General features: G+C 37.8%; 5 protein-coding genes and 1 pseudogene across 5 annotated transcripts; all 6 read left to right on the forward strand.

The window, feature by feature from the left end:
• The first annotated feature begins 1,394 nt into the window (after nt 1-1,394).
• LOC128701419 (pro-resilin-like) lies at nt 1,395-2,493 on the forward strand. The gene is made up of 3 exons (XM_070100445.1): nt 1,395-1,435; nt 1,629-1,763; nt 2,105-2,493. The coding sequence occupies exons 1-3, from the start codon at nt 1,424-1,426 to the stop codon at nt 2,396-2,398; spliced, it is 441 nt and encodes a 146-aa protein (XP_069956546.1). The 5' UTR covers nt 1,395-1,423; the 3' UTR covers nt 2,399-2,493.
• Nucleotides 2,494-5,287: 2,794 nt separating this feature from the next.
• Nucleotides 5,288-6,061, forward strand: LOC128701285 (pro-resilin-like). The gene is made up of 3 exons (XM_070100227.1): nt 5,288-5,313; nt 5,422-5,556; nt 5,831-6,061. Exons 1-3 carry the CDS (start codon nt 5,302-5,304, stop codon nt 6,059-6,061), a joined length of 378 nt encoding a protein of 125 aa, XP_069956328.1. The 5' UTR covers nt 5,288-5,301.
• A 217-nt stretch (nt 6,062-6,278) lies between these two features.
• On the forward strand, nt 6,279-7,064 carry LOC128701287 (pro-resilin-like; the record flags this gene model as incomplete). The annotated part of the gene is made up of 2 exons (XM_053794941.2): nt 6,279-6,419; nt 6,694-7,064. Coding segments are annotated over 2 exons (435 nt in total), but the record flags the coding sequence as incomplete, so codon positions are not given.
• A 2,812-nt stretch (nt 7,065-9,876) lies between these two features.
• Nucleotides 9,877-10,798, forward strand: LOC138854877 (pro-resilin-like). Its single transcript, XM_070100446.1, has 3 exons — nt 9,877-9,911; nt 10,020-10,154; nt 10,430-10,798. The coding sequence occupies exons 1-3, from the start codon at nt 9,900-9,902 to the stop codon at nt 10,739-10,741; spliced, it is 459 nt and encodes a 152-aa protein (XP_069956547.1). The 5' UTR covers nt 9,877-9,899; the 3' UTR covers nt 10,742-10,798.
• Nucleotides 10,799-11,449: 651 nt separating this feature from the next.
• Nucleotides 11,450-12,977, forward strand: LOC128701420 (pro-resilin-like; annotated as a pseudogene).
• A 3,188-nt stretch (nt 12,978-16,165) lies between these two features.
• On the forward strand, nt 16,166-17,578 carry LOC128701290 (pro-resilin-like). The gene is made up of 3 exons (XM_053794944.2): nt 16,166-16,200; nt 16,588-16,722; nt 17,240-17,578. The coding sequence occupies exons 1-3, from the start codon at nt 16,189-16,191 to the stop codon at nt 17,513-17,515; spliced, it is 423 nt and encodes a 140-aa protein (XP_053650919.2). The 5' UTR covers nt 16,166-16,188; the 3' UTR covers nt 17,516-17,578.
• Nucleotides 17,579-19,705: the final 2,127 nt, after the last annotated feature.

Raw genomic sequence — 19,705 nt, forward strand, 5'->3', positions numbered from 1 at the left:
AAGATACCTGATGGTTACCTGAAAGATACCTAATGGTTATCTGAAAGATACCTAATGGTTACCTGAAAGATACCTAATGGTTACCTGAAAGATACCTAATGGTTACCTGAAAGATACATAATGGTTACCTGAAAGATACCTAATGATTACCTGAAAGATACCTAATGGTTACCTGAAAAATATCTAATGGTTACCTAAAAAATACTTAATGGTTACCTGAAAGATACCTGATGGTTACCTGAAAGATACCTAATGGTTATCTAAAAGATACCTAATGGTTACCTGAAAGATACCTAATGGTTACCTGAAAGATACCTAATGGTTACCTGAAAGATACCTAATGGTTACCTGAAAGATACCTTACGGTTACCTGAAGGTTACTTAAGACGACTTCGGTGATGACCGCCCCCATGGACAGGTTCCAGACCTCATATATTTCTTCGCCTGCACACTGCCAGTGTAAATGGAAGTAATTCAGACATTCCAAAAAAATCTGACTGAACTGATATGAGCAGTAAAAGTTACCTGTACGTTCTCAAAATTTTCAATTTGCACGAGTTAAGTAAATAGTGAACTGCAAATTACAATACAAATATTAAAGTTATTTTCAAAAGTTTTATCGTGAGCATTGAATTGCTTACTTTAAAGGTAATTTCTATTCACATTATTATGATCTTTCAGCATAGTTAATCTTCTTATACTGTCCGACCGAAGGGTTGTAATTGCACTTTGCTCTGTGTTCCAGTTCTATTTTCCATAATAAAGTAGTGGAAATTGGTCCTCGTTATGTCACGGAGTTTCATGTGTCCAGGGTGAAGATTTTGTTTACATCTTGAAGTCTGTTTCCTTAATGGATGTTGCTCTCGTAGAGATTCTAATGTCGTCTGCTACGGCTTTTATCCTACTATTATTACTGTATATTTGTCAATGACAGATTTCCGTAAGAAAATTTGGATAAGTACTTTGCCATGATGACTATTGTGGAGGCATATGACGTTTTTTTGACTATTTCTCAATGGGTTTGTCTCCTAGAAAGATGTTGATCTATCTGACAGTTACATGTCTTTGTGACTTCATAAAACCTAGCGTGCGGGCGAAACGTTGTCAACAAATGATCACATTATGATCACATTTGTCTCTCTTTTACCAACTACAATCTCATAATAATACCTACTTCCCCAAAGTTGTGATACTTTGAAAAATAGCTTCAATCACACACAAATCGGACAGTAGGTACAAACGAAAAAACAATATTCGATATTTCTTGACACGATTTTTCAAAATAATTTACCCTAAACAATTTTCTAAATATAGTGGGACGTCAAGGAATCACCACCCCACGTGACTATGGGCGTGGCTGCTAGTATAAAAACCTCCGTTCTGAATGAGAAACTATCAGACGCGTTCATAGATCACTACCAACATGACTACCAAGGTGCTCACCTCCCTTTCTGGAAAAATATTTTTCGTGATTTTTAGTAACATTAGTATTAATACATGCAATATATAAATTGCAGAAATAACAATATCGATTACATAATCGATTATGAAATAGAGGTTGCAGTAAGAGAGTAATGAATTAATTGATTTATGGATTTAATGACGGTTTTCGGTGTCTCGTTCTGTAGGTTCTGGTTTTAATAGTCCTTGTGAGCGCCGTCCTCGCCCGCCCTGAACCACCACCTACGTATGGACCTCCAGCACCAGCCTACAAACCCCCAGCACACCCACGACCTGCTTATGGAGCTCCTGCTTACCCTGACGTGAGTATTAAGCTGAAAAAGATGACTCCACAGACAGCTGATTTATCTAATTTTAATGTGATTGTTTTAAACAAATGTTCTCAGAAGTAAAATAAGAGCTTAATTTTCACGTAATTTTTAGAGCTTCTTACAAAATGGTTTACTGTTTTTGTTTTCGTCGAAAACTTTTTCATTTACTCGAAAATTAGTCTCTCTTTGGTTAAAATAAATAACAAATGATTTGTGTGAATGTTCCCCGGTGAACCAGCAACCATAAGCTCTGCCACAACTTTGTTATAGGCAGCTGATATACAAACATGTTATAATTATATACAAATATGTTACAATTATATTTTCGACAGACTCCTCCCCAGTACAACTCTCAGTATGCTGTGAGGGACGACTACTCCGGCAACGACTTTGGACATGATGAATCTCGTAACGGTTACGACACCAAGGGTAGTTATTATGTCCAGCTTCCCGACGGCCGTCTGCAGAAAGTGACTTACTACGTCAACGGTGACTCCGGCTACGTAGCTGAAGTGAGCTATGAGGGTGAAGCCCAGTACCCAGCTTACCAGCCTGCTCCAGCCTACAAGCCAGCCCCAGCCTATAAGCCCGCTCCAACCTACGAGCCTGTTCCTGCCTATGTATAAAGCAATACCAAAAATTATGCTTTTCATATATTTACTGTTATATTTATTACTGAAATGATCTGAATAAAGACCGATGCATAAAATTATTAAAATTTGACTTGTTTCCTGTAGGCCGATGGCGAGTGATTTGTATACTTGATAGAGATTATTTTATACTGATGTCCCAGAAACCATCAAAGATAAATAATAAGTATCGTCAGAGAACGAGACGTTTGACTTGAATGTTGACACAAGTTCTATGTCGATACAAATGAGTACATTGGTATAGGACACACACAAGGCACACAGTGATTGATTGTTTATAATTCTCTCCACCCGTGCTGGATGCTCAAGCCCCCACCACATAAAACTATTTACACTCTCCCCTTATCCATTTCTGGAAGAACCCCTTCAGTTCTTCCAACCCGGATTTATACCCTCTTGGTCATCCTATTCTCATTCATCATCTCTTAATGACAAAAACTACCTCATTAATCCCTCAACTTTTCCCTGTATAATACTTTGAGTAACACCACATATATAACAACATATATATAAAGGGCACACCACATATTGTTCTTAAGCATTATATCTCTTGTGCTTCTGGCTTCCTCTTCATTGCAACGTTTAAGACACCCATGTAAAAGGGTTGGTAACATTATACTCTTGTACATTCCTCTTTTTACCTCAAGAGATAAATACATTCTCCAAGCTCATTCACCAACGTTTGAAACTTCTGACTCTCCCAGAAGAACTGTGTCATCGAAAATAAGCAACTATAACAGCTCCTTATCATACTCACTATCTTTTAAAGTCACCCTTCACCCCATCACCATACTATTTATATTTTATAGCCCCATCTGTAAATATATTATATAACCATGGTGACTTCGCATATCCTTGTATAAGGCGAGTTTTTACTGGGAAATAGTCATCTCTTATATGCCTTAACCTGAGCAGTATACTTTATAAATATTCTTTATTTAGATATTCCCGAAGGAAAACCTTTAAGAGGCTGCCTGATTGTTATTCTTCTACCGTTTCGGTGTTATTTCGCTCGTAACTCGAGAACGCCTCATCCAGTCGGCTTCAAATTTTCGACACTTGTGTACGGTAACACTTGAGCCTGGAGAAAGGCTCATCTGATCGCTTATAAAATTTAAACACTGATGTATCCTACTTAGAAGGTTGATATTTTTAAAGTGTATAGATGTTATTATGCCACTTTTAATCTTGAAATGTGTTGTAATGTTTTACATTATTGCATCATTCTGCCTTGATGCTGGTGATGGCTTCGTGATCCAAGGAGCTGGAGTTATCTTTCTTTTGCTTGGAGCAAATTTGTTGGCTTAGAAACATATGCAGCCCAGATTATCTTTATTCTGAAGATGTTTTGCCAATCAATGAGTACAGAATCAATGAGATTATTCACTGGAGACAGTAGAAGAAGAGGTATTCAAGTCCTCAGCTATGAAAGTGTTGCAGCTGGAGACAGTTTCAATGCCTTTAACTACTGTTGCACCTTCTCTGGGTCCTATACAAGCGTCTATCATCCTGCCTACACTTCAGGCGTATCGAAATTAAGATAATGAACACTTTCATGGTTGAGGGCCTGATTACCTCATCTACTATCACCATTTTCAACATCTTTAAGGATAAGGACCCGATTATCTCTCCTACTCTCTCCGACTAATAACTACTGTATTGATGAAGCCATTAGTTGGTGAAACGCCTTCAGAATAAAGAAGCACAGGTATAAACATGTGCCTAATTCATCATGCTCAGCTAGCTTATTCCAAATAAGTCTTTCACACGAATTTCTTTTTCCCTGAGACAGAGGAACTATGCATTATTTCTGCATGAAAAACCCACCCCGAAACAATATCTACATCGGTTTTTAATATCTCAATCTTAATCCAATCTATTCCAACTACTTGGCCCCCGTTCATTCTATCCACTGCCTCATTTACTTCTATATTTACCTCTGTTTCTTCCTCACTCTTACCAGATTTTGTCTCACTAGCCAAAGCATATCACCACCTTCCTTTCATCTATACTAGATTCTTTAACACATTCTCTCTAATACGTCCATCTTCCCATCTATCATCTCTCTTACTTTTTACTGCTACTTCATTAACTTTCCAGGTTTTCTCAACTAATTAACCTCTTCCAGAATCTACTTTAATATTTCCTTTGTCTTTTTAATACTGAAGAGGTTACTAGACCCTTACTTTCGGCTTTGTAGTCGTGACATGTAATGTTTACGAAAGGATTACAGCCCATTTTTCTATGAAATTTAAAGACAACAATAGCTACAAAAACGAGAGTTAATAAGAAAAAAAAGGAACTTTAGATGAGTGTGTATGTACACATATACTAATATCCAATTTGTACTTGATATTAGCATTATTTTCAAGACATTAACTATTAGGTTTTGGGTGGCAGGGGCTTGTGCATCCAGCAGGCATGTGTGAAAATATTAAGTAGGAATTAATGACTGGAAGTGCAACTGGAATTTTAGCAGAATAACATTTATGAAAAAAATTACGAAAACCATTTATACGAGTTTAATTTCTAGATGGAGATGTACGACTTCCAATGGTCATTTGAATGTTGATGTCCATGAACATATTTGCCAATGCATCTTTTACATGAATGATGGTGATTGTATTTACTCTTCTTTTTATCGTTCTGCCTTCGTGAGAAATTACCGATGATGCGAATTGAATTTTATTTATATAATTACGTATATTATCCCAAACTTTTCCACATTTCCGAGAAAAATGCTAATTTCAACATAATTTTCCAAATACAATGAATTGTCGAGAATTCGGCACTTCACGTGACCTTGGGCGTGGCTGCTAGTATAAAATACTCGAGTCTGCCTCAGAAATTGTCAGTTGCCTTCACTGTTCACTACCAACATGACTACCAAGGTACACATCTGCCTTTTTTTTGTAGGAACTGATCTATTGTTAATGACACAGAAGCTCCAATAATAGATTTGTGAATTTAATGAGGATTCTTGATGTCTCGTTTTGCAGGTTCTAGTTCTGGCAGTTCTTGTGGCTGCCGCCCTCGCCCTCCCCGATCCACCTCCTACATATGGACCTCCACCACCAGCCTACAAACCCCCAGCACACCCACGACCTGCTTATGGTGCTCCTACTTACCCTGATGTGAGTATAAACCTTAACATAAAAGTACTTCACATTTAGCTGTATTATTTAGCTATTTTAATAGGATTACTTTTAATAACTGCTTTTAAATATAATTTTACATACATTTCATGTAATTTTATTTTCAGATTACAGCCTTTTGCTCCTTCTTTATTTTCTTCGATATGGTCCCTGGCGAGCCAGCGATTAGGAAGCAATGCCACACCTTCGGTAGAGGCAGCTAATATGCAATTTAAGATACCGTATAAGAAAATATGACTATTTTTTTCCACAGACTCCTCCCCAGTACAACTCTCAGTACGCTGTGAGGGACGACTACTCCGGCAACGACTTTGGACATGATGAATCTCGTAACGGTTACGACACCAAGGGTAGTTATTATGTCCAGCTACCCGACGGTCGTCTGCAGAAGGTGACTTACTACGTCAACGGTGACTCCGGCTACGTAGCTGAAGTGAGCTTCCAACCTACGAGCCTGATCCTGCCTATGTATAAAACAATATAAAAAATTATGCTTTTCATATATTTACTGTTATATTTATTACTGAAATGATCTGAATAAAGACCGATGCATAAAATTATTAAAATTTGACTTGTTTCCTGTAGGCCGATGGTGAGTGATGTGTATACTTGATAGAGATTATTTTATACTGATGTCCCAGAAACCATCAAAGATAACTAATAAGTATCGTCAGAGAATGAGGCGTTTGGCTTGAATCGTTTTGCAGGTTCTAGTTCTGGCAGTTCTTGTGGCTGCCGCCCTCGCCCTCCCCGAGCCACCTCCTACATATGGACCTCCACCACCAGCCTACAAAACCCCAGCACACCCACGACCTGCATATGGTGCTCCTACTTACCCTGATGTGAGTATAAGCCTTAATATAAAAGTACTTCACATTTAGCTGTATTATTTAGCTATTTTAATAGGATTACTTTTAATAACTGCTTTTAAATATAATTTTACATACATTTCATGTAATTTTATTTTCAGATTACAGCCTTTTGCTCCTTCTTTATTTTCTTCGATATGGTCCCTGGCGAGCCAGCGATTAGGAAGCAATGCCACACCTTCGGTAGAGGCAGCTAATATGCAATTTAAGATACCGTATAAGAAAATATGACTATTTTTTTCCACAGACTCCTCCCCAGTACAACTCTCAGTACGCTGTGAGGGACGACTACTCCGGCAACGACTTTGGACATGATGAATCTCGTAACGGTTACGACACCAAGGGTAGTTATTATGTCCAGCTACCCGACGGTCGTCTGCAGAAGGTGACTTACTATGTCAACGGTGACTCCGGCTACGTAGCTGAAGTGAGCTACCAGGGTGAGGCCCAGTACCCAGCTTACCAGCCTGCTCCAGCCTACAAGCCAGCCCCAGCCTATAAACCCACTCCAACCTACGAGCCTGCTCCTGCCTATGTATAAAACAATATAAAAAATTATGCTTTTCATATATTTACTGTTATATTTATTACTGAAATGATCTGAATAAAGACCGATGCATAAAATTATTAAAATTTGACCTGTTTCCTGTAGGCCGATGGTGAGTGATTTGTATACTTGATAGAGATTATTTTATACTGATGTCCCAGAAACCATCAAAGATAACTAATAAGTATCGTCAGAGAATGAGGCGTTTGGCTTGAATGTTGACAGAAGTTCAATGTCGATACAAATGAGTACATTGGTATAGGACACACACAAGGCACACAGTGATTGATTATTTATAATTCTCACCACCCGTGCTGGATGCTCAAGCCCCCACCACACGAAACTATTTACACTCTCCCCTTATCCATTTCTGGAAGAACCCCTTCAGTTCTTCCAACCCGGATTTATACCCTCTTGGTCATCCTATTCTCATTCATCATCTCTTAATGACAAAAACTACCTCATTAATCCCTCAACTTTTCCCTGTATAATACATTGAGTAACGCCACATATATAACAACATATATATAAAGGGCACACCACATATTGTTCTTAAGCATTATATCTCCTGTGCTTCTGGCTTCCTCTTCATAGCAACGTTTAAGAGACCCATATAAAAGGGTTGGTAACATTATACTCTTGTACATTCCTCTTTTTACCTCAAGAGATAAATACATTCTCCAAGCTCATTCACCAACGTTTGAAACTTCTGACTCTCCCAGAAGAACTGTGTCATCGAAAATAAGCAACTATTATAGCTCCTTATCATACTCATTATCTTTTAAAGTCACCCTTCACCCCATCACCATACTATTTATATTTTATAGCACCATCTATAAATATATTATATAACCATGGTGACTTCGCATATCCTTGTATAAGGCGAGTTTTTACTGGGAAATAGTCATCTCTTTTATATGCCTTAACCTGAGCAGAGCAGTATACTTTATAAATATTCTTTATTTAGATATTCCAGAAGGAAAACCTTTAAGAGGCTGCCTGATTGTTATTCTTCTTCTAACGTTTTGGTGTTATTTCGCTCATAACTCGAGAACGCCTCATCCAGTCGGCTTCAAATTTTCGACACTTGTGTACGGTAACACTTGAGCCTGGAGAAAGGCTCATCTGATCGCTTATAAAATTTAAACACTGATGTATCCTACTTAGAAGGTTGATATTTTTAAAGTGTATAGATGTTATTATGCCACTTTTAATCTTGAAATGTGTTGTAATGTTTTACATTATTGCATCATTCTGCCTTGATGCTGGTGATGGCTTCGTGATCCAAGGAGCTGGACTTATCTTTCTTTTGCTTGGAGCAAATTTGATGGCTTAGAAACATATGCAGCCCAGATTATCTTTATTCTGAAGATGTTTTGCCAATCAGTGAGTACAGAATCAATGAGATTATTCACTGGAGACAGTAGAAGAAGAGGTATTCAAGTCCTCAGCTATGAAAGTGTCGCAGCTGGAGACAGTTTCAATGTCTTTAACTACTGTTGCACCTTCTCTGGGTCCTATACAAGCTTCTATCATCCTGCCTACACTTCAGGCGTATCGAAATTAAGATAATGAACACTTTCATGGTTGAGGGACTGATTACCTCATCTACTATCACCATTTTCAACATCTTTAAGGATAAGGACCCGATTATCTCTCCTACTCTCTCCGACTAATAACTACTGTATTGATGAAGCCATTAGTTGGTGAAACGCCTTCAGAATAAAGAAGCACAGGTATAAACATGTGCCTAATTCATCATGCTCAGCTAGCTTATTCCAAATAAGTCTTTCACACGAATTTCTTTTTCCCTGATACAGAGGAACTATGCATTATTTCTGCATGAAAAACCCACCCCGAAACAATATCTACATCGGTTTTTAATATCTCAATCTTAATCCAATCTATTCCAACTACTTGGCCCCTGTTCATTCTATCAACTGCCTCATTTACTTCTATATTTACCTCTGTTTCTTCCTCACTCTTACCAGATTTTGTCTCACTAGCCAAAGCATATCACCACCTTCCTTTCATCTATATTAGATTCTTTAACACATTCTCTCTAATACGTCCATCTTCCCATCTATCATCTCTCTTACTTTTTACTGCTACTTCATTAACTTTCCAGGTTTTCTCAACTAATTAACCTCTTCCAGAATCTACTTTAATATTTCCTTTGTCTTTTTAATACTGAAGAGGTTACTAGACCCTTACTTTCGGCTTTGTAGTCGTGACATGTAATGTTTACGAAAGGATTACAGCCCATTTTTCTATGAAATTTAAAGACAACAATAGCTACAAAAACGAGAGTTAATAAGAAAAAAAAGGAACTTTAGATGAGTGTGTATGTACACATATACTAATATCCAATTTGTACTTGATATTAGCATTATTTTCAAGACATTAACTATTAGGTTTTGGGTGGCAGGGGCTTGTGCATCCAGCAGGCATGTGTGAAAATATTAAGTAGGAATTAATGACTGGAAGTGCAACTGGAATTTTAGCAGAATAACATTTATGAAAAAAATTACGAAAACCATTTATACGAGTTTAATTTCTAGATGGAGATGTACGACTTCCAATGGTCATTTGAATGTTGATGTCCATGAACATATTTGCCAATGCATCTTTTACATGAATGATGGTGATTGTATTTACTCTTCTTTTTATCGTTCTGCCTTCGTGAGAAATTACCGATGATGCAAATTGAATTTTATTTATATAATTACGTATATTATCCCAAACTTTTCCACATTTCCAAGAAAAATGCTAATTCAACATAATTTTCCAAATACAATGAATTGTCGAGAATTCGGCACTTCACGTGACCTTGGGCGTGGCTGCTAGTATAAAATACTCGAGTCTGCCTCAGAAATTGTCAGTTGCCTTCACTGTTCACTACCAACATGACTACCAAGGTACACATCTGCCTTTTTTTTGTAGGAACTGATCTATTGTTAATGACACAGAAGCTCCAATAATAGATTTGTGAATTTAATGAGGATTCTTGACGTCTCGTTTTGCAGGTTCTAATTCTGGCAGTTCTTGTGGCTGCCGCCCTCGCCCGCCCCGAGCCACCTCCTATATATGGACCTCCACCACCAGCCTACAAACCCCCAGCACACCCACGACCTGCTTATGGTGCTCCTACTTACCCTGATGTGAGTATAAGCCTTAACATAAAAGTACTTCACATTTAGCTGTATTATTTAGCTATTTTAATAGGATTACTTTTAATAACTGCTTTTAAATATAATTTTACATACATTTCACGTAATTTTATTTTCAGATTACAGCCTTTTGCTCCTTCTGTGTTTTCTTCGATATGGTCCCTGGCGAGCCAGCGATTAGAAAGCAATGCCACACCTTCGGTAGAGGCAGCTAATATGCAATTTAAGATACTGTATAAGAAAATATGACTATTTTTTTTCCACAGACTCCTCCCCAGTACAACTCTCAGTACGCTGTGAGGGACGACTACTCCGGCAACGACTTTGGTCATGATGAATCTCGTAACGGTTACGATACCAAGGGTAGTTATTATGTCCAACTTCCCGACGGTCGTCTGCAGAAGGTGACTTACTACGTCAACGGCGACTCCGGCTACATAGCTGAAGTGAGCTACCAGGGTGAGGCCCAGTACCCAGCTTACCAGCCTGCTCCAGCCTACAAGCCAGCTCCAGCTTACCAGCCTGCTCCAGCTTACAAGCCAGCTCCATCCTACCAGCCGGCACCAGTCTATGCATAAACTGATAATTTTGCCTTTTAACGAATATATTTTTTACTAAAATGATACGAATAAAGACCGATGCATAAACTTATTTGTTTTACCTGTCTCCTGTAGGCAGAAGGTTAGTGAATGCGTACGTGAGAGATTGTTTATGTCACTGAAACTATTACCTATTAATAAATTTAATACTGTAATCATCAAGGATATAGAAAAAAATTACAGACTGGTTTTTTCTTAAATGCTGCTAGATATTCTGTATAAATACAAATGATGTGTATATAAAAATGTACACATGAGACTTACTGCGATTTCCTTTTTACAATTTGATTCTGATTGTCACTGGCCTTATGACTGGTGTCAGACCAGGCATCCTTGTTTATAGGTTCGAGAAGTGTAAACACTAGAGATCACCTGACCAAGAATATCTGTAGGAATATATTAAGTTCCCACTTAGACACATTTAAGAGATTACTGGCAATTATGTACGAAAAGGTGTGAGAAGTCTTGGATCCATTTTGCTCGTTATATCTGTGCTTTTCTTTTTGGGTGCTGTGCTCCATCCAACCAGGTTTACATTCTCGTAAGAAATATTTAACTCCGTAATTTTCAAAATAGCTCTTGTGGTATTCTGTAGTAGGCAATAACATTTTTCTTGCCTGTCCACCAGACAAAACTATACGATGCAGTCTTGACGTTCTTTGTATATTAGGTGTTTCCTGAATTGATATGGATAGTGAATATTATATGTACATTCTCCAAATAAAAAAAAATAATAAGGTGTACAGATGTATTTAAATATGTTAAGTAAAAGGACATATGTGCAACCAATGTGACATTTTACTCTGGCAATATTTCGCTCTCCAGGAGCTTTGTCAAGCAGTAACAGCTTGACAAAGCTCCTGCAGAGCGAAACGTTGCCACAATAAAATGTCACATTAGTTGCACATGTGTCCTTTCACTTAACATACTGTCGGTAATTCTACCATCAATATAAATATATATTATATAGTTGCCTTGAATAGTATTATCACCGGCTTTTATATTTCTTGCTTTGAAGACTCTAATTACCCAGCATGTTACTTCAATTTAGATGCTGTGGTCAACTTACTGGGTTCCCTGAATGTATGATCTATCTACAAAAATACTCTTAGATCCATTACATTCCACTTCTCAATCGTGGAGCATTATTGCACATTGTGTCCTGTTCCAATAATTTTTGCATATTAGGGTGCTTAAAATTTCTCATCGTTAAATCTGTTTCCTGAGAAAGTTTTCTACTCTTGAAGAATATATATTGTACTTTCCTTTCGGTCTTATTGCCTAGAAAGAAATTATCCCTTCCACCCACATTTCAACTTATTTCTTTTCTAACAACCTTTTGTTTTTACACCACATTCACGCTTTACCTATTATCAACAAATGATCCAGAGCGTGAACCTGACTCGAGTCATCTTGCTTCGCAGGTTATTGTTCTAACAGTCCTTGTGGCTGCCGCCCTCGCCCAACCTGAGCCACCTCCTACATTATGGACCTCCAGCACCAGCCTACAACCCCCCAGCACACCCACGACCTACTTATGGTGCTCCTGCTTACCCTGACGTGAGTTACTTCAATTTTACACGTCAGAATCAGCTGAAGTTATATCTACGTATTGTTAACACATCGGAAACAGGCGATGTGCTAATCAAAAAAATATATATTATATATAATTAAATACATATGCATAGTTACACACACACACACACACAACATATATATATATATATATATATATATATATACATACACACACACATATATATACACACATACACACACATATATATATATATATACATATATATATATATATATATATATATATATATATATATATATATATATATATATATATATATATATATATACACACATATACAATTCTGCTATATTTCCCTTACAGAGTCCTCCCCAGTACAACGCACAGTTTGACGTGAAGGACTACTCTTCCGGAAACGACATTGGTCACCAAGAATCTCGTAACGGTTACGACACCAAGGGAATTTACTACGTCCAGCTTCCCGACGGTCGTCTGCAGAAGGTGACTTACATTGTAAGCAGCGACTCCGGCTGTTTACCGGAAGTGAACTACGAGGGTGAGGCCCAGTACCCAGCCTTCCAGCCTGCTCCGGCCTATAAGCCCACTCCAGCCTACAAGCCTACTCCAGTTTACACACCCGCCCCAGTTTACAAGCCTGCTCCTGTCCATGCATAATTTCATACAAAAATTATTTTTTCATATATCCGAATGTAGTACTACTTAAATGAGCTGAATAAAATATAAAAAATAAAATTTAATAAATTATTTGTCTCCCATAACCTGACTATCAGCGAATGTGTGCATATGAAAAACTCCATCCCAGTAATGTCACTGAAAAAATTCAAGCTTTGGTAATTTAAACGAAGATTATTAGGGATAAAAGGCAGACAAGTGAGACTGTAATGAACTAGCTTTTACAATGGATGAAAATCTGTGTAAAATAACCGTAGTAAACAGCCACTCGGGATACATTTGTGTCTCAGTGTTTCTGTCTGTTGACAAACTAGTGCTGGGGATCTTAGACTTACTGGTCGGGATTAATCAAGAGTATTATTGGCAATTCCTCTTATGTTTGAAAGAAGGATATTTATGACGACAGTGATGATAATAACTTCAGTTTGTCATGAATGTGTTTTTCAATAAGACTAGAGTTCGTGGCCGAGTGCACGAGCTTCGTTTCAGTGGCTTTTCAACATGGACTGGTAGAATTTGGTGTCACATTCTCGAAAAAGTCACGAAGTCTACATAATAACACACAACACAGAGTCGTACAGTGTTCTCAGTATGTCATTCACTTCTTAGTTTTATATGTAAACTTTCTGTCTTTAATCATATCCATTAAATATTTTGATTTACTCGTAGCTCTGATGACCTACTGTACCACTGCTCACAATGGGTTGTATTTAACTTTGTAGAATATTGATTTATGACTTCCTAGAAAGAGAGTGTAGTTATATATATAGGATCATTTCTAAGCTACAGAACGCAGAGCATTTTATCAAAGGCTGCAGGATAAAGGCAGCAAGAACTTCCTCTTCAAGAGACAAAAGCAAACCTCAGACCAGTACATCGCTCTTATCTGCATTAACAACGTTACTGCTAAAAGAAAGCTATAACAGCCATAATTTACAATTCCATTAAAAACGACGACACTACAGAACGTGCAACACAGTGTATCGAACTCTGCTTTATATCATCCCATATAAGGGATATGTAAACTGTGTTGGTAACATCTAGGAGATTTAAGCAATGCATTAGTGTACATAAATACGTATCTTTATATCAAAGGTATATTATACCAACAAGATGATGAATAAGATACATGAGTAATACCTCGGAATTTTTGTTGAGAAACATTTCATCGACCAGGGCGATGATTAGATTTACAAAGTCCTTGATGAGTGCCGAGTCTCTCAATAAAGATACCCAGGAGTTGTACGTGTGACTTAGTCATCAACTTAAGTATACTTGGCTAGAGGACGATTTAAACAATGTCTACACCACTCACTGCAGCACCACAACCATCTCACAAACTTCCAAAATGCCACTGGAAGAACCTGCATAAAATAGACTGATTTGTCTTGGGAACAGATGTGCTTCCATTCGTTGAAGTAGTGAGTACACTGTATCCTGTGTTGTGTTGAGCAAAGTCTCCAGGTTCTATTTGGAAGTGTAAGGCTATGGCAACATAGCAAGAAATCTGAAATGCGTCACATACGCCGTTAGAATCTGCTTTCATTATTGCTATATTTTTTTACACAAAACAGTTTTTATATGATAAGATCTGTTATCCTATTCCAGCTCATTTCACTACCACCCCGCAGGATGCGACTCACACCAGTCAGCTAACACCCAGGTACCTACTTACTGCCAAGTGAACTGGGGCAGAAGGTGTAAAGAAACATGCCCAACGTTCCATCCATACCGGGGATCGAACCACGTGCATGCACTTTCAGCACTACAGCTCAGAGCGGTTTCGTGATTTCGGAAATACAAAACGCAGCATACGTAACCAGATCAAAGCCATCACCTAGCTCCACCCTAATGCCAATATTTCTTCAAACATCAAAAAGCATAGGAAAAACCAATGGCGGTTTAACAAAACCTTATAGTGAGTACGAGTCGTTTTATATATGAAAACTTCCAGGAGCCCAGAAACCAGAGTACATAAAAAAGCATGGCAGTGGAACGACGCAAAGAACTCTGCGTTGCAACGCTGAAAACCGCATTATAAATTTCCCTCAGGCTAAACTTACTAAGGAAAATTATGACTTCAGTGTATGTGATACTACAGCATTTGTTTTCGTCAGGTTCGCTATAATAATTCAGCAGTGAGACTGTGTTATCTTGTGAAGACACTGACGAACTGATTAAAACCGAACACATTTCTTTCTCATTATCAGTAAAATATCCAGATTAAGTTTTAAGTGAACTCTTCTCTAACCTTCCTTCTATATACGTGGAAGATACCTTTCATATTTATCTTTAATTCCTCTACAACTTTAATTTCATAGTCTGTTGCTTTTCATTTCAGCTCTCTCTCTCTCTCTCTCTCTCTCTCTCTCTCTCTCTCTCTCTCTTTCAATATGAAAGATACTGGTTTACAAGACGATCCTCTCCTTTCTTCACGTACCCTTAATTCCTTTCTTATCCTATCGATGTCTTAATCTCCCGTTCATTCATTTAATTTTCATTTGATCTATAAGGAATATGTGTTCTTTGGGATGCATTCATAATATGATGAAAAGTATCACAGAAGTTCACTTCATTATCCAGGTCTAAACAAGGAAGATGCTCTCTAAATTTATTGTTAACAGTAGAGCAAAAATCTAAGAGCTGTACTGTATTATCCTCATTGGCGTATTTCCAGGCAATGTTGAATGTAACAAATTTATGATCGCATAAGCTCCATGGTAATATCCAGTTTTTTTTACGAGGGTCTCCTTGTTTACCAGAACCAAGTCAAGCAGATTGTTTCCTCACGATGGTTCTGTCACGAAGAGTTTTAAGTAAACAGTCCTGGACTATCTCAGAGGAGTCGAATGACCTTAAATTTCCAGTCAATGTTGCACAAGAATGTGTGTGTGTGTGTGTGTGTGTGTGTGTGTGTGTGTGTGTGTGTGTGTGTGTGTGTGTATGTATGTGTGTGTGTGTGTGTATGTGTGTGTGTGCGTGTGCGTGTGTGTGTGTGTGTGTGTGTGTGTATGTGTATAATTTCTTCACCTCTATACAGTTATTTATAAAAATAATTACTTCCCCACACTATTCTAAATATAGTGAAATATAAAGAAGTAGCCACATCATATGACCTTGGGTGTGGCTGCTGGTATAAAAGACTCGGGTCTGCCTCAGATACTGTCAGTCGCCTTCACTATTCACTACCAGCATGACTACAAAGGTACACACATTCCTTCATACCTACAAAAATTATTTCCATAGTAACTGCATGAACGCAAACATAATACATTTTCGTGATTTCTCACATTATCATTGTAAGAAATCACGAAAGCTCTTGGAAGTTCACTATTTTTTCACAGTGGTTGTACTGCATATGGCATTTACAGTACATGAGGATTGAGGGATACATTTCAAGAGCATATTGCTACATGTTCATCACAGATTACAATACGACAATCTCATCCGGCTCCTCAGAACTGGGGTGCGTACCGTGTATATAAGAACAGAATATACTGTACGAAACTAATAGTTTTTGTCACTAAGGGTAACAGAAGCACACGATTTGTACATACTTGGTTTTAACCAATCTCGTCGTTTCGTTTTGTAGGTTCTAGTACTAACAGTCCTTGTGGCTGCCACCCTCGCCCGCCCTGAACCACCACCTACATATGGACCTCCAGCACCAGCCTACAAACCCCCAGCACACCCACGACCTGCTTATGGTGCTCCTACTTATCCTGACGTGAGTATTTGAATATCGACTCAGATATAAACTATTATAATGTTTCTTCAACATGCTCGGATTTTTAGATTTTAATGCAATGCATTGAGTTCGTCATAGCTTTTTCATCAAATATGTCATTTATTAAGTAAAATATGTGATAAACGGTTTTTAATTGCGTAAGCGAATTCACATGGAGAGACTATAACAGATAATTAAGGTTGCTATTGCCTGTCTTCAGTTAACACTATATTGAAAAAGGTTTCAGTCTGAGCCCAAAATATTCACTCGTCTCTATATTAGTACTGTACTGGTTCATTTCAGTAATGTTTTAATTTATTTAACGGTCAGTGAAATAGAGTTAGGCAAAGTAGCTGTAGCTGGAGCTGCAAGGACAGCAGCATCTGTATTACATGGGCAGCTTATTAGTTCTGGAATATACAGTATACATATACACATATCAAGATACCCAGGCGTCGCACAGGTCTCCCATTCTTCTATGCATATACACGTTTGCCATATTTTTTTTTTTCCACAGACTCCTCCCCAGTACAACTCTCAGTACGCTGTGAGGGACGACTACTCCGGCAACGACTTTGGTCATGATGAATCTCGTGACGGCTACGACACCAAGGGTACTTATTATGTCCAGCTTCCCGACGGTCGTCTGCAGAAGGTGACTTACTACGTCAACGGCGACTCCGGTTATGTAGCGGAAGTGAGTTACGAGGGCGAGGCCCAGTACCCAGCCTACCAACCTGCTCCAGCCTACAAACCTGCTCCAGTCTACCAACCTGCACCAACCTATGCATAAGTTTACATAAAAATATTTTAATTGTTTATTTCCTAATTTATTTATTGTAAAAATGCCCTGAATAAAGACCAGAGCATTAAGTGGAATTTTTACTTGTCTCCTCTAGGGCCTGGATAACATTGTATATATCAAGGAAGGGATTCTGTTCCAGTGATGTGTTTGACACTAAAATTAAAGTACTTAAATATAACGAGTAATAGGGACCAATTGCAGATATCGAGAAATTATGTCGATTATGTGCACATATCCATATAGGACATCTTAAGCTTTTGCATACATTCTCATACGTATATCTTGATATTTGTGCACTAAGAGGTGCGACTCTCAGTATACTTACACTAAGTTTTCTTTAGGATTAAAGTATTCTTGGTTGGAGGTGAACAGGTAACACAGAACGTTAATGTCCCTCCCTCACTCGGAGTAACTTGTTGACAAACTTGTTCCAGGATCACTCTTAAGTTGCCAATGGTATTCCGACATTTAGTTAGATGCGTCTCCAGCTAATGGCGCTTTTTTAACTTCAGTACAGAGAAATAAAGTAAAAGGAATATATACAAACCTGTCAGACACTGCAACTTCTTGGGATCTTAATACTTAGGAATTCTTCGCTTGCCTAATTCTTGGGCACAACCTACTTCCACATTGAACAAATGTGACACCACCTATGACTGCTGCACCTCTCCTGCCATACGGTTTATAAGCTGCTTCTCCGCTCATCTGCCGTAATATACAGGTGATACAAAGTCAGGTATTGTGTGGGAGGGCGGAAGTTACTTGACGAGAGCACCAATGTGTGTGTCAGAGACGATTTAAACAACGTCATCATAAGACTCAAAAAATTCAGTCAGTTTTTTTCAGATGATTATGCCTGGTTCATCCTGCCTACTGTACCTAAAGTATGTGCTACTCCTTTTTTCATTTTCCTGAACTGGATTAAAAACTGTGGAGAGCGAAACGCCTTGTTAATAAATGTATTACGTCTTCGTGGCATTTTGGTAGCACAGTTCGACAGATCAGGAATGGTTTGGAGGAAAACAAAAGTTTGCTGGTGAATGAGACATATGAGCATCACTTGAGTGTCTTGGTGGAAATCAGCAGTGTTCCTTTGGACTGATAAGGCCGCTAGTTGGTGACACATTTCCACAATAAAGTTACCCAGGTGATTCTCAAGTGTCTCACTCACCCTCGTGTTAATTTTTTAAACAGTTTATAGAATAATAACTTCGTTCTTGAAGATAATGAGTCTATTAGTACTTTTTTTTTATTTATGAAGAGAAGACGTTAAAATCCTTGAAATCTTTATGCTTTCTGAAATATTTCTTATTGTATATATTAGACCCAAACGTTTTATTGGAATCAAACCATTCCACGGGTGGAGATAGAACTCGCGATCAGTAATTCTATTTACTGGAGTAAATAGAATTGCTGCACAATATATTGTTTGCAAATGTAGAACCAGTCCAAGTATTTCCAATCCTTACATCTGATCTGAGTACAGCTTGAGGGATGACAGGCGTTCCTACAAATTTTGGAATTCGACTGAACTGATAAGGTCCGTGAACAGTTTCTGTATATTTACCGTATAATATGTTTACAAAAAATGGGCTCTTAGTATAAAGGAAGATTTCAATTTTGAGAGCACAAATGTAATAGTTAAAGAATATCAACGTTAGATTGGTGTTTTTAATGTTTTTGTTATCCAGTCTGTTACTGTAAACAGATGTGATAACATTTTACGTATTACCTGTATTATATATTTTGAATATTGTTACTCTTTGGTTCATTATATTTGTCTTCCTCTTCATTATTGTATTTGATTATATTTCTTATTGTGTTCCAGTAATTTCACACTGGAGAAGTTAAAAAAAATTCTTCATTTTGTTATTGTGGGCCACTGAAGATTTTGCTGACATCATCCTGAAGATTTTGTTGACATCATCCTGAAGATTTTGTTGACATCATCCTGAAGATTTGCTGAGTCCTCAACAGATGGCAATCATTTTTAAATTCTAGTATTGTCTTCTAAGATTGTTACTTCACTGTGATTTTTTTTAGCTTTGTGTGAGATATGCTATTGTTGAATATAGATCTATGACTGCCATTAGATTATGTTGAAAGTCCTTTTCTCGATACTTCTTTTTTTTATAACTTATAACTGTAGCAAGTCTAAAACATCACGGCAATCTTGCC

The sequence above is a fragment of the Cherax quadricarinatus genome, chromosome 72 (assembly GCF_038502225.1).
Source record: "Cherax quadricarinatus isolate ZL_2023a chromosome 72, ASM3850222v1, whole genome shotgun sequence".
NCBI lineage: Eukaryota > Metazoa > Arthropoda > Malacostraca > Decapoda > Parastacidae > Cherax > Cherax quadricarinatus.